This window comes from Nerophis lumbriciformis, linkage group LG05, assembly GCF_033978685.3.
Source record: "Nerophis lumbriciformis linkage group LG05, RoL_Nlum_v2.1, whole genome shotgun sequence".
Lineage (NCBI taxonomy): Eukaryota > Metazoa > Chordata > Actinopteri > Syngnathiformes > Syngnathidae > Nerophis > Nerophis lumbriciformis.
Window position 1 is genome coordinate 21844888 of NC_084552.2, and position 14870 is coordinate 21859757.

Here is a 14870-nt window from a genome sequence, read left to right on the forward strand (position 1 = left end):
TTACAAGCAGACACAGTTTGTAGACAGAAAAGGGAGAACAGACGCATTTTGGCTTAAAAACTAAAGATAAAAGTGAAGTTATAACACTGAAACGCCCTCAGGAAGAGGCGCTTTAAAACATGGCTAGCTAGCTCGCGGCTAACGTCCATTGGCAGTGTTTTAGCTACTTCTAAATCACTAATCCTTGCCTCCACGGCGACAAATAAAGTAAGTATCTTACAAGTATCATCCCTGCAGGATGAGGAATAGCTAAACATGTTTCACTACACACCGCAGCTCACCGGCGTCACCGCTAATGACGCCGTTCCTGAATGTAAACAAATGCCATGGGTGGATCTACACCTGACATCCACTGTAATGATACCAATTACAGGAGCGTATCTAGTCGATACTACTATGATTACATAGATATTTTTTAGCATCACAAAATCTTATTTCGCTTTTTTAAAATGTATATTAAGTTTATAAACTGAGGAAATATGTCCCTGGACACATGAGGACGTTGAATATCACCAGTGTTTGATCCTGTAACGACTTGGTATCGGATTGATATCCAAATTTGTGGTATCATCCAAAACTAATGTAAAGTATCAAACAACAGAAGAATAAGTGATTATTACAACTTAACAGAAGTGTAGATAGAACATGTTGAAAGAGAAAGTAAGCAGATATTAACAGTAAATAAACAAGTTGATTAATAATCAATTCTTGCAGCTTGTCCCTCATAATGTTGACAAAATAATAGAATGAGAAATGACACAATATGTTATTGCATATGTCAGCAGCTAAAATAGGACCCTTTGTTTACTTACTAATAAAAGACAAGTTGTCTTTTGTTAAAATGAAGCCAATAATGCAACTTTTTGTGGTGCCCTTTTATTTAGAAAAGTATCGAAATATATTTTGGTACCTGTACCTGTATCAAAATATTGGTATCGGGACAACACTACAATGAAATGATTGGACTTTGTGTCTATTAAGCCATTGTCTTTGATTTTAGAGGCTTGCTAGAAAACGAAGAGAGACTGTAGATGTGAAAATGTATGCAACTGGGTAAGTGTGAATAATGCCTAATCAGTGGGATTTAGCGGTGGACGCATGACACTTCTACCATTTGAAGGGCTCGGTTAGGCCTGGCAAACCCACGGCTCCCGAACAGCATGAGGCTCTTTGCCCGGTTTAATGCGGCTCTTACGAATCGACATTGAGGTTTAAATTTGTGACATAAATAACCGCTTTTTTTCCCCTTGACATCACCGGCATTTGAGTGACAAGACATGTTAGCCAATCAGAATTGTTGAGCTTCGCATTTGTTCGTCTCTCGCTTCAAACAGGTAGAAAGAGGTCTCACTCTGTGCATAGCTCTCAGCACCTGAGCGTGTTTATTTAACAGTAGAATTAACTGAACGCAGTGAGCCCTCTTTTCAGTCATTCACAATCTTTGTCGAGGTGGGCGTCACCTTTCAAGTACATTGAACTGCTGCCGCAGACACTCTAAGCCGCGCCAACAGTGGTGACGACAACGGAAGTGAAGATACCGCTGAAAATAAGTTAAAGTTACAGTTAGTTAGGTTTGGGTTTTGGTTAGGGTTGGATATATTCATCCGAAAAAGCAATACATTTACCATCCAAAATAATAACCATTATGTTGGAGAGAGGAATAAATGTTGAAGTGTAAGCTCGTTGTTCACAGGACAAAGTCAGGTCATTTATAGATAAATAACACACCATTAGCCGTCTTGGATCATGTTACAAATCAAGTGTACACTCACGCGTTTTCAGCGCCACTTTATTATAATTTTTTTTTGTATTGAACATACAAGCAATACATATTGAAAATATACAGAAAAATTGAGGCACTTCAATTTATTATAATATCCATCCATCTTCTTCCACTTGTACGAAGTCGGGTCGTAGGGGCAGCATGAATTGAATTGATTAACAAGTTGAAAAACTTATTCGAGTGTTACCATTTAGTGGTCAATTGTAAGGGATATGTACTGTACTGTGCAATCTACTAATATAAATGGTCAATTGTACGGGATATGCACTGTACTGTGCAATCTACTAATAAAAGTTTCACTACTAATAAAAGTTTCAATCAGTCAATCAAAGCCTAAGCAGAGAAACCCAGACTTCCCTCTCCCCAGCTACTTTGTCCAGCTCTACCCAGGGATCCTGAGGCGTTCCGAGGCTAGCTGGGAGACAGTCTCTCCACTGTGTCCTGGGTCTTTCCCGTGGTCTCCTACCGGTATTACAATATTTCCAACATAAAGGTTGAACAGATGACATATTAATATAAACAAAAAAATCTACTGTTTATTCAGCAGGATAAAAAATATTAAATAATTAAAATAAAATCAGATATGGCTTATCTCAAACAAAGTACATTCCTCCAATAAAGATCATTTAAGGGTGTTTCTACATTTAATCAGTTTGTAAGATTTAATTGTTCATTTAAAATTATTGATCCAATGGGAAAATGTCGGTTTTACTTTCAGAAATCCACATGTATGTATAAAATGTTTTACACGATAACATGATATTAACAAGCATTTATAGGTTACCATCTTTTATAAAAACACCAAATTTAATCTGTTTTATCGTAAACGAGGACATCTCTATACCTGTGTCTTTTAGCCAATCTCTGATCTCTTCCCAAAAGAAATATACAGTGTCACATTACATAAATACATTATTCACATCTTCTATAGCACAATTGTCAACCATATTTAAAATTTTGTTTAAAAAAATCAGTAGTAATATATTCCATTAATAAGTTTGAATTGTATTTCTTAAACTTCAGGAAGAGTTGGGTATGTAATATAACTTGTCCCCTTATTTTCCCTATTTCTACTTTTGTCAACTCTTTTAGGATATATTGTCTATGAATTGTGCCTGGAAAATGTTATTTTACCGACACTACCCTCATATATTTGTTAGAACATTTGTCATTACTTTGTCAGCGCCACTGTGAGCATGTCTTTAAGGCAAAGTTCACTTCCGTTATCGTCACCCTTTGGCGCAACTTAGACCTAAAGTGGCCGCAGCTTTGGAGTGTCTGCGACCGTAGCTCGGCCCTTCGCCCACCTTTACACACACGTACAGAGAGCCTCAGTGAGAAGTGCCGCAAAGTAACAAAAATAGGAGGGAAAATTGTGATTGCAAAGCCAAATGTCCCATTGTGGAAATACATGCTCACGTGATGCAGCAAATAAAAAGACAACCCAACTTAATTTTTCAACGAGGAAAAAATGCACTTCAAGATGTTCAATATTTATCGAAGTTAAATTTTTGCTTACAGAAATGAGAATCTATTATATTTTTTTGTTTGTTTATTTATTTCGGATAACTAAAAGTTATTTACCTTCCAAATATAGTACTTCCATCCATCCATTTTCTATCGCTTGTCCCTCTTGGGTCGCGGGGTGGCTGGAGCCTGTCCCAGCTGCATACGGGCGAAAGGCGGGGTAAGGCTGGGCGATATGGCAAAAAAAATGATCACGATTAATTTTTTCATTACTTTGGATCTCGGTTAATATCACAATTTATTTTTTAATTGAAGTCAGATTGTCTTGTGCAGGATTATAGCTAGTAGCGTTGCATCCCTAATGTTTACTACTGTAGTATCTTATAACAGACATTTCCCCCATGTTTGATGGAAGTAATATAAGCTAACAGCTGACAACTGTCTTTTTGTTCATATACAGTACAGGCCAAAAGTTTGGACACAGCTTCTCATCCAATGCGTTTTCTTTATTTTCATGACTATTTACATTGTAGATTGTCACTGAAGGCATCAAAACTATGAATGAACACATGTGGAGTTATGTACTTAACAAAAAAAGGTGAAATAACTGAAAACATGTTTTTAATTCTAGTTTCTTCAAAATAACCACCCTTTGCTCTGATTACTTTTTTGCACACTCTTGGTATTCTCTCAATGAGCTTCAAGAGGTAGTCACCGGAAATGGTTTTCACTTCCCAGGTGTGCTTGAAGCTCATCGAGAGAATGCCAAGAGTGTGCAACGCGGTAATCAGAGCAAAAGGTGGCTATTTTGAAAAACTAGAATATAAAACATGTGTTCAGTTATTTCACCTTTTTTTGTTAAGTACATAACTCCACATGTAAATGGTAAATACTTGTATAGCGCTTTTCTACCTTCAAGGTACTCAAAGCGCTTTGACACTATTTCCACATTCACCCATTCACACACATTCACACACTGATGGCGGGAGCTGAGATTGCAAGGCCCTAATCACGACCCATCAGGAGCAAGGGTGAAGTGTCTTGCTCAAGGACACAACAGACATGACGAGGTTGGTAGAAGGTGGGGATCGAACCTGGAACCCTCAGGTTGCTGGTACGGCCACTCTCCCAACAGCGCCACGCTGGTACGGCCACTCTCCCAACCGCGCCACGTGTGTTCATTTGATGCCTTCAGTGACAATCTACAATGTAAATAGTCATGAAAATAAAGAAAACACATTGAATGAGAAGAAGGTGTGTCCAAACTTTTGGCCTGTATATAATTGTGTAGTACAAGTAACCCATGTTAGGGTTTGTACCTCGGTTTTAGGGCCACTATTTTGCTTTTTGTATGTTTTGTCGAGGTAAAGAGAACGTCTTGTTTCCCTCTCAAAGTTATTTTATTTTGCTTGTTATCACAAACTTCATTCTGCAGTAAACAAGTGGTGTATTGAATACCATACAACTTTACTTTCAAGTGAACATTTACTAAACATCACTTTCAGATGGTAAATCATTATTTAAAAGTACATTAAAGTGCAATTTGAATTTGAGGTAGTGTAAAATAATATGTGTACCAACACATAAAACAAGTTTAATGATTATTTCAGGAACAAAATGTTTTTTATCCACAAAGTGTCTGTCTGCAGAGTTTTGTAGTTTTTTTTACATACTCAAAAAGTCTGACAGAAAAATATTTACATATCAAAATGCCTTTTTCTGATTAGGTTAGTGGGTGTGTTTATTCTCTCAGTCGGGACTAATAAAGACTCCTGTAAGTGCCTGCAAGTCCACACTGCAGGGAAGATTACTGATGAGATGCAGCAGATAGCAAAAGTAAATTGCGTCACTAAAGTTTCTGCTCTTTCTACAAACCCCGTTTCCATATGAGTTGGGAAATTGTGTTAGATGTAAATATAAACGGAATACAATGATTTGCAAATCCTTTTCAACCCATATTCAATTGAATGCACTACAAAGACAAGACATTTGATGTTCAAACTCATAAACTTTTTTTTTTTTTTTTGCAAATAATAATTAACTTAGAATTTCATGGCTGAAACACATGCCAAAGTAGTTGGGAAAAGGCATGTTCACCACTGTGTTACATGGCCTTTCCTTTTAACAACACTCAGTAAACGTTTGGGAACTGAGGAGACACAATTTTTAAGCTTCTCAGGTGGAATTATTTCCCATTCTTGCTTGATGTACAGCTTTAGTTGTTCAACAGTCCGGGGTCTCCGTTGTGGTATTTTAGGCTTCATTTTCGCCACACATTTTCAATGGGAGACAGGTCTGGACTACAGGCAGGTCAGTCTAGTACCCGCACTCTTTTACGATGAAGCCACGTTGATGTAACACGTGGCTTGGCATTTTCTTGCTGAAATAAGCAGGGGCGTCCATGGTAACGTTGCTTGGATGGCAACATATTTTGCTCCAAAACCTGTATGTACCTTTCAGCATTAATGGCGCCTTCACAGATGTGTAAGTTACCCATGTCTTGGGCACTAATACACCCCCATACCATCACAGATGCTGGCTTTTCAACTTTGCGTCTATAACAATCCGGATGGTTCTTTTCCTCTTTGGTCCGGAGGACACGACGTCCACAGTTTCCCAAAAAAAATTGATATGTGGACTCGTCAGACCATAGGACACTTTTCCACTTTGTATCAGTCCATCTTGGATGAGCTCAGGCCCAGCAAAGCCGACGGCGTTTCTGGGTGTTGTTGATAAACAGTTTTCGCCTTGCATAGGAGAGTTTTAACTTGCACTTGCATATGTAGCGACCAACCGTAGTTACTGACAGTGGGTTTTTGAAGTGTTCCTGAGCCCATGTGGTAATATCCTTTACACACTGATGTCGCTTGTTGATGCAGTACAGCCTGAGGGATCGAAGGTCACGGGCTTAGCTGCTTACGTGCAGTGATTTATCCAGATTCTCTGAACCCTTTGATGATATTACGGACCGTAGATGGTGAAATCCCTAAATTCCTTGCAATAGCTGGTTGAGAAAGGTTTTTCTTAAACTGTTCAACAATTTGCTCACGCATTTGTTGAGAAAGTGGTGACCCTCGCCCCATCCTTGTTTGTAAATGACTGAGCATTTCATGGAATCTAATTTTATACCCAATCATGGCACCCAATTAGCCTGCACACCTGTGGGATGTTCCAAATAAGTGATTGATGAGCATTCCACAACTTTATCAGTATTTATTGCCACCTTTCCCAACTTCTTTGTCACATGTTGCTGGCATCAAATTCTAAAGTTAATGATTATTTGCAAAAAAAAAAATGTTTATCAGTTTGAACATCAAATATGTTGTCTTTGTAGCATATTCAACTGAATATGGGTTGAAAATGATTTGCAAATCTTTGTATTCTGTTTATATTTACATCTAACACAATTTCCCAACTCATATGGAAACGGGGTTTGTAAATGTTGTGTTTCAACTTCTATGCTAGTGTTAATCATATTTCATTATTTTGTTCTGGGCTGCACTTCGGGGCTGTGTAAGGGGAAGAGGCACAACGCTGATTGAAAATTAATTACGTCGTGACGAGCCTGAATTTCGAGCAGTGGGACGGGATGGTCGTGCACATACATGGACACAAACACTTCCACAAAAACACACGCAAGCGTACACAAACAAACACATAGAATAACAATCAATAAAAGTGGATTGTTCCATGCGGGATTATCCTGAGCATCGTTGTTTCCCTACTGTTTACTACTGCGGTAACTTGTAACAGTCAGTTCCACCATGTTTGATCGAGGAAATATGCTAACATTAATCGCGATCAACAATCACAATCATAAGGGCCAATTAAGTGTTGTCAATCAGCCTATCTCCAGGTGCATGTCTTTGGGAGGTGGGAGGAAGCCGGAGTAAAAATTATATACAATTATTTTATTTATAATAAAAGTTTATATATTTTTAATTGGTTACTTGCATTATTATTATCTATTATGATTACTTTACATTATAAACATTGTATAGTTTATTCAGGTTATTTCTTCAGATCAAGTGCATGATGTAGACAAAAGCTCTGAGTCTGCATAAAGGCAGAAATTATAGTATATTATTGCATATTGTTTTAATGTGTGGCACCTTGAAACAAGTATGTTGATTGACAGTCTAAAAGTAACATGTCTTCCTTCACTTGTTATTTTCCCAGTTTTATGCATTTTTGTGTATAAAATATATGAATTGCAATCGCACTTTTTGGAGGGAAAATCGCAATTAGTTTTTTTTCTTAAAGGGGAACATTATCACCAGACCTATGTAAGCGTCAATATATACCTTGATGTTGCAGAAAAAAGACCTTTTTTTTTTTAACCGATTTCCGAACTCTAAATGGGTGAATTTTGGCGAATTAAACGCCTTTCTAATATTCGCTCTCGGAGCGATGACGTCACAATGTGACGTCGCATCGGGAAGCAATCCGCCATTTTCTCAAACACCGAGTCAAATCAGCTCTGTTATTTTCCGTTTTTTTGACTGTTTTCCGTACCTTGAAGACATCATGCCTCGTCGGTGTGTTGTCGGAGGGTGTAACAACACGAACAGGGACGGATTCAAGTTGCACCAGTGGCCCAAAGATGCGAAAGTGGCAAGAAATTGGATGTTTGTTCCGCACACTTTACCGACGAAAGCTATGCTACGACAGAGATGGCAAGAATGTGTGGATATCCTGCGACACTCAAAGCAGATGCATTTCCAACGATAAAGTCAAAGAAATCTGCCGCCAGACCCCCATTGAATCTGCCGGAGTGTGTGAGCTATTAAGGGACAAAGGACCTCGGTAGCACGGCAAGCAATGGCGGCAGTTTGTTCCCGCAGACGAGCGAGCTAAACCCCCTGGATGTCTTGGCTCACACCGTCCCTTATGCCACCGAAGATGATCAAGAGAAGAATATCGAGCTTCTCTGGCCTGCTGACATGAGGGTATGTCTACAGAATATATTAATTGATGAAAATTGGGCTGTCTGCACTCTCAAAGTGCATGTTGTTGCCAAATGTATTTCATATGCTGTAAACCTAGTTCATAGTTGTTAGTTTCCTTTAATGCCAAACAAACACATAACAATCGTTGGTTAGAAGGCGATCGCCGAATTCGTCCTCGCTTTCTCCTGTGTCGCTGGCTGTCGTGTCGTTTCGTCGGTTTCGCTTGCATACGGTTCAAACCGAAATGGCTCAATAGCTTCAGTTTCTTCTTCAATTTCGTTTTCGCTACCTGCCTCCACACCACAACCATCCGTTTCAATACATTCGTAATCTGTTGAATCGCTTAAGCCGCTGAAATCCGAGTCTGAATCCGAGCTAATGTCGCTATAGCTTGCTGTTCTTTCCGCCATGTTTGTTTGTGTTGGCTTCACTATGTGACGTCACAGGAAAATGGACGGGTGGTTAAAATCAGGCACTTTGAAGCTTTTTTAGGGATATTGCGTGATGGGTAAAAAATTTTAAAAAACTTCGAAAAATATAATAAGCCACTGGGAACTGATTTTTAATGGTTTTAACAATTCTGAAATTGTGATAATGTTCCCCTTTGAAATCGTGCAGCCCTAGTAAACAATTAGTGTCAAGTTCGCTTTCAAAATGGCAGGGGGAAACATGCACAGGAAAATGAAAATATGAAGATGAACACGGGATTTTTTTTGACAGTTTTTGAACATAATGGCAAGACATTCTCCCTTATATGTCAGGCGTCATTGGCACATTTTAAAGTTTCAAATCTTCAGTGCCTTGGACTTGGTTGAACCGGGATTTTTTTTGTGTGTGAGAAAGTGCACACAATGTTCATTGTTGGAATGAACTGGCCTGTGGTCTTAGTACTGTAGGATTTCTGTCACTATCATGTTGGTGTGTTACATTTACAATACCTCTGGCTGAGCAATGTGTGTGTGTGTGTGTGTGTGTGTGTGTGTGTGTGTGTGTGTGTGTGTGTGTGTGTGTGTGTGTGTGTGTGCGTGTGCGTGTGCGTGTGCGTGTGCGTGTGCGCGTGCGCGTGCGCGTGCGCGTGCGCGTGCGCGTGCGTGCGCGCGCGCCCATGTGAATGATGTGGCTCTTTGCGGTAACACAGTAAAAATGTACCGGTAGCTCTTAGTCTCTGACTGGTTGGCCACCCCTGGGCTAGGTGTTAGTCACCAGATTGTCGCATTGGTGTTTTGTTTATGAAAGTATTCATGACACACAAGGGATCTCGACATTTCCCCCGTTTTGGAATGTGCTATGAATCAGAATCAGAATCAGAAGTACTTTATTAATCCCCGAGGGGAAATTAAGAAGTGTGAATTAATGAATTGGCTTCTGCTTATCTAAAATTGGTTTGGCTGAGCTTTTAGTCGTTATTCTGCCAGTTACATGGATGCCTAACATTTGTAGGTTGATACAAGCGTCTCCAAGAAGTTACCATAGTAACACAAATGCAACTACTCTCCACCCTGTACTGGCTTTTGCATTGCAAATTGACGACCTCATTCTGATGCAAAACAGCTCGTTTCGACTCGATTAGTGTGTCTTCATGCTTAATTCACCTACATGTACATGTGAATACTGTAGGTGAAAGGGAAAATTTATATCTGGACATGATACTAACATATGCTGTAAATGTGGCAACATGTTGACAAACTAGTTCTCTTAATGTAGACTGTAAAAGGCATTTGTGGCATCTCCAGTGGGTTGGGGTAAACATGCTTTGGCATACCATAGGAATGTAACGATAAACGGACACAAATAAATGACAAGTTGCCGTGAAACTCCCGAAGGTAAGCATTACTGTCTGAAATGAAAATTATCGTAAAAAAACATGATTTATAACCCCGCTTGGATAAACTCTTGATACTGCTCATTTTCTAGAGAAGTAAGTGTGCTAATTGCTAGCTATCTTAAATGCAAGACACATTGACATATTTCCCCATTACAAACAACATACCACAATCTAAACTTGTATAAGCTCATCTGTCTGAGCAACTAAGCTGTTCACATTGAACCTACCAGCTGTGCTTTCTTGGGACACATGAAGATCCATACACAACCAAACCACCCCTGTTAGCTGATTTGTTTAGATGGCCGCCTCACACTCGTCAAAGTGCTCCACAGTGAGTTTCAAGCCAACTGAAAGTGTCTGGACTTTGGAAAACGACAGGTCGTTTTTTTTGCCCTTGAGAACACTGCTTTCCATGAGTTGGTGAAGTCACTTACCGACAGAGTTGCACAACTTACCAGGGAGAACAAGAACACGAAGGAGACAATGCTAGACCTCCAGGCGAGAGGCCTGAAGGACAATGGCGTCTTTGCGGGAATCCTGAAAAGGTAGAAGAATACCCGGAGGACTGTGTGAAGGCCATCATCAAACAACAGCTCAAACTCCCAGCTGACATCGTCAGGAACTTCACCTTTTATCATGTCCACCGGCTTGGAACCAAAAAGCCGGAGAGCAGCAGGCCAAGACCCATTATGGCGAAGTTCAAGTAGCACAAGCAAAAGGAGCAAGTGAAAAGCCGGGGCCAAGAGCTGAAGGGAACCGACTTCGACGACCAGTTCCCCAGGGAGATCCTACACCGATACCGTCATCTGTTTGGGTTCCGTAAGAAATGAATCGCTGAATGATGCAGAGCTGTCACCACGGTGGATAAACTTTTCAACTCTAATGCGACCAGGAAGCTACACCATGACTGTATTAACATCTGAAGTACAGTAAATATATCGATTTTATCAATAAATTTGAGTTTTTTTTGTTACAGACGGTTTAAAAAAATGTATATTTAAAAAAATATATATTTCTCCTCTTGCTCCGGCATACCTTTTGCCCCCATTAGATTCCGTAGCCGCCTCCTTACTTCCTTTTACAGCACTAGTAAAAAAAATTGTAAAATGATAAAGATAGAGAAACCATAATATGCCCTTTTCCTAACATCACATGCACTTGACAAGCAGACTGTGTCATGACTCACGAGGCTTGTATGAGACTTGTTGTGTACATATGACTTCATTACATAAGCCTGGAATACAAAGATAGCCCTACATCGTAACGATCGAAAGGACATAATTACATAATTTAGCGGCTGACTTTTGTGAATATGTGAAAATAAAGTTTTTATTTTTATTTTTATTTTTTATTCTACAGCTCCACCACCGACCGGCCAAATGGGGTGCCATTGCTGCCGGATGATGAAAAGGTGAGTGCTGGCTTCTGAGAAGTGTGCATCTCTGATGTGTCCGTTAATTGACACAGCACACGTGCTAACGAGGTCACCCAGACCTATCCACTCCACTGTTGCTGAGTGGCAAGAGATGCACTGAAATGAGAAATTAGAGCTCTCATGATACACAGGTGAGACAAGATGGAAGACTGGGGCCTAAGACGTCTCGAGTGGGCCGGAAAATAATAATCAGTCAGATGCAGCAAAGGTTGTATGTAAATGAAGGTTTCATCCTTCAAAGAAGAAGAACTGGTCTCCCTTCACACCAGAGTCACAAGCTGAAACAACTCTGCACTTTATTAAGAGGGTACTGCACTTTTTTTTTTAGAATTTTACCCATCGTTCACGATCACTATGAAAGACATGGCGACGGATGGATTGTTTTTTTTGTAAATATTAAATAAACGTAAATAAAGTCTGCTTACTGCCGAGCCAATAGGAGCTCCTCTATTCCGCCCATGAAACCCAATAAAAAAACATCCCAAAAGCGCCAACAATACTCCATTTACATTTCGTGACTTGAATATTAACCAAGTATTAGTGATAATGTTATTATAAGCGCTAACGCAGACAAACTATAGCGGCGCCGTGATCACTTCCTGTGTGCCAATGTTTACATTATGGAGTGGTCTGCTGTTCCCTTGCTTCCTTGCTCCTTGTAAGTTTATTCTAGATCATAAATCATGCATCTCACCTGAGCAGAAGAAATCTTGAGTCTGTATTCCGACAAGTTGGTACACTTTGACAGCCATTTAGGATCCGAAACTGGCGAGGACAACGCAACACCATCGCCTTCTTCGCAGGAATTACAAGTCATTCTTCATTTAAATGGGAATATATGAACATCCTGGTAGTCGGCATTCTAATGGGCATACTTGCCAACCCTCCCGAATTTTCCGTGAGACTCCCGAATTTCAGTGCCTCTCTCGAAAATCTCCCGGGACAACCATTCCTCCCGAATTTCTCCCGATTTCCAGCCGGACCTAAGTGAGGACAGCCTGTCGTCACGTCCACTTTTCCTCCATATAAACAGCGTGCCGGCCCAGTCACGTTAGAACATCTACGGCTTTTGAAGCTCAGTGCGTAACTGCACACACAACAAGAAGGAGACTATTATATATGTCTCCGTTATCCATAGGTTTATCTATAACCCATAAAGTAGGCAGGCACGGAGCTATTTCTCAGCGTGTGTTTATTCCAGCCGGCACGTTAATACACTGACACACAACATCCGGATTCCCATCATGCATTGCTTCAAAACTACGGCAAGTAGTAGAGAGAAGTGTTATGTGTGTGTAAATGTGTAAATAAATGAACACTGAAATTCAAGTATTATATATATATATATATATATATATATATATATATATATATATATATATATTAGAGATGCGCGGTTTGCGGACACAACCGCGGAGTCCGCGGATTATCTGCGGATCGGGCGGTTGAAATAAAAAAAAATTAGATTTTATCCGCGGGTCGGGTCGGGCGGTTGAAATAAAAAAAAAAAAGATTTTAAATAGATTCAGGCGGGTGGCAGTTAAACCAATTCGGAAATATATATACATAGTTAAATGTTGTTACCCACATACAAAAAACGAGCAGGCACCTGCAGCATATGCCACAACAGAAGAAGAAAAAAAAAAGAGATGGACACTTTTACGGAGCGGAGAAGGGACGCCTCGCCGGGGTCCGGGACCGAGGCCCCTTCCCCCGAGAGTGCCCCACCGGGAGCCGTAGCTGAGGCGATCCGTGAGAAGGGCCCGACGCACGTCCAGGGTCACCACCGCGCCCACCGCACCGCCACCCCGCCTCGTCCGCCTTCGCCGCGGCCGGCGTCACGCGCAGCAGGTAAGCACCTTACCTGCCCGCCACCCCCGTGGCCGGGGGCTCGTAACAGGGGTCACTCCGCGCGCTCCGCCCGCGCAGCTTACCTGCCCGCCACCCCTGTTGCCGGGGGCGCGTAACAGGGGTCACTCCGCGCGCAGTGCGCTCACGAAAGGGGTGGGGCTCACCCTGGTTGATATAGACAGCAGGACGGTGGCCATGGAAGTCGGAACCCGCTAAGGAGTGTGTAACAACCCACCTGCCGAATCAACTAGCCCTGAAAATGGATGGCGTTGGAGCGTCGGGCCCATACCCGGCCGTCGCCGGCAGCGAGAGCCGCGAGGGCTAGGCCGCGACGAGTAGGATGGCCGCCGCGGTGCGCGCTGAAGCCTCGGACGCGAGCCCGGGTGGAGCCGCCGCGGGTGCGAGGGACATCGCACCTCCATGCGCTTGGAGGTGCGCTCAGCGCGGCTCCCATATGATTGCGCACTGGTGTGCGTCTGGGCCGTGACAGCGTGGCACGCATTGAATGTCTGTGCTGCATTGGATCAGTCTCCTTTCTTTAACAGGCAAAAGCTTTATAACCTCACTAATGCCTTGCATCGTCTATATTAGATATATAACAACGGGCGGGTGCGGTTCTGATTAAATGTTAGATCGGGTGGATGGCGGATGGTTGACGACTTTCTGATGCGGTTGCGGATGAAATAATTGCCTATCCGCGCATCTCTAATATATATATATATATAAATTAGGGCTGCAACAACTAATCGATTAAATCGATTAAAATCGATTATAAAAATAGTTGGCTATAAAAATAGTTGGCGATTAATTTAGTCATCGATTCGTTGGATCTATGCTATGCGCATGCGCAGAGGCAATTGTTTTCGTTATTTTTTTTGTTTTAATTTTATTTCTCTATTTTTTTAAATTTATTTTTTATAAACCTTTATTTATAAACTGCAACATGTACAAACAGCTGAGAAACAATAATCAAAATAAGTATGGTGCCAGTATGCTGTTTTTTTTTTTCAATAAAATACTGGAAAGGATAGAAATGTAGTTTGTCTCTTTTATCCGATTATTAATCGAAGTAATAATCAACAGATTAATCGATTATCAAATTAATCGTTAGTTGCAGCCCTGATATATATCAGGCATGTGATTTTTCCGTCTAAAGTCGGAATTCCGTCTTTTTTTATCTCGGGGGGGGGAAAAAAATTATCTCCCGTTTTTCCGTTTTTTTTTCCGACCCTAAATCAAGATTCGAGGCGTAGTTTATATTACGCCGTAGTTGATTGGTCGATATGTTCCTTGTGACCAATCAGGACATCTGTTATGAATGATGACGTTAATAACGTCATCATTCATAATGGTTATTACCGCCATTTTCCATATGTAAACTATGTCGGTTCTCGAGAGAAAGGACGCTTTACGAGTAAAACAAATTGATAAACATGTCAAAAAAAAGTTTCGATGGGACTGGATGGAAAGGGAAATCACTGATACTGTTGGGAAGAAGGAAGTTACGACTTTGTTCGGTGATTTTATTCGGAAAATCGATCGTCCCGGAAAGGTTTTTTG

General features: G+C 40.9%; 1 protein-coding gene across 2 annotated transcripts in view; it reads left to right on the top strand.

Annotated features, from left to right (window-relative positions):
• Positions 1 to 14870, top strand: part of nwd2 (NACHT and WD repeat domain containing 2) — a 144659-nt gene that overhangs the window by 113598 nt on the left and 16191 nt on the right. For both annotated transcript variants that reach the window (XM_061961108.1, XM_061961110.2), the window contains exon 9: positions 11384 to 11435. In XM_061961108.1, the coding sequence (XP_061817092.1) occupies positions 11384 to 11435 (52 nt within the window). The remainder of the gene's footprint in view (positions 1 to 11383; positions 11436 to 14870) is intronic.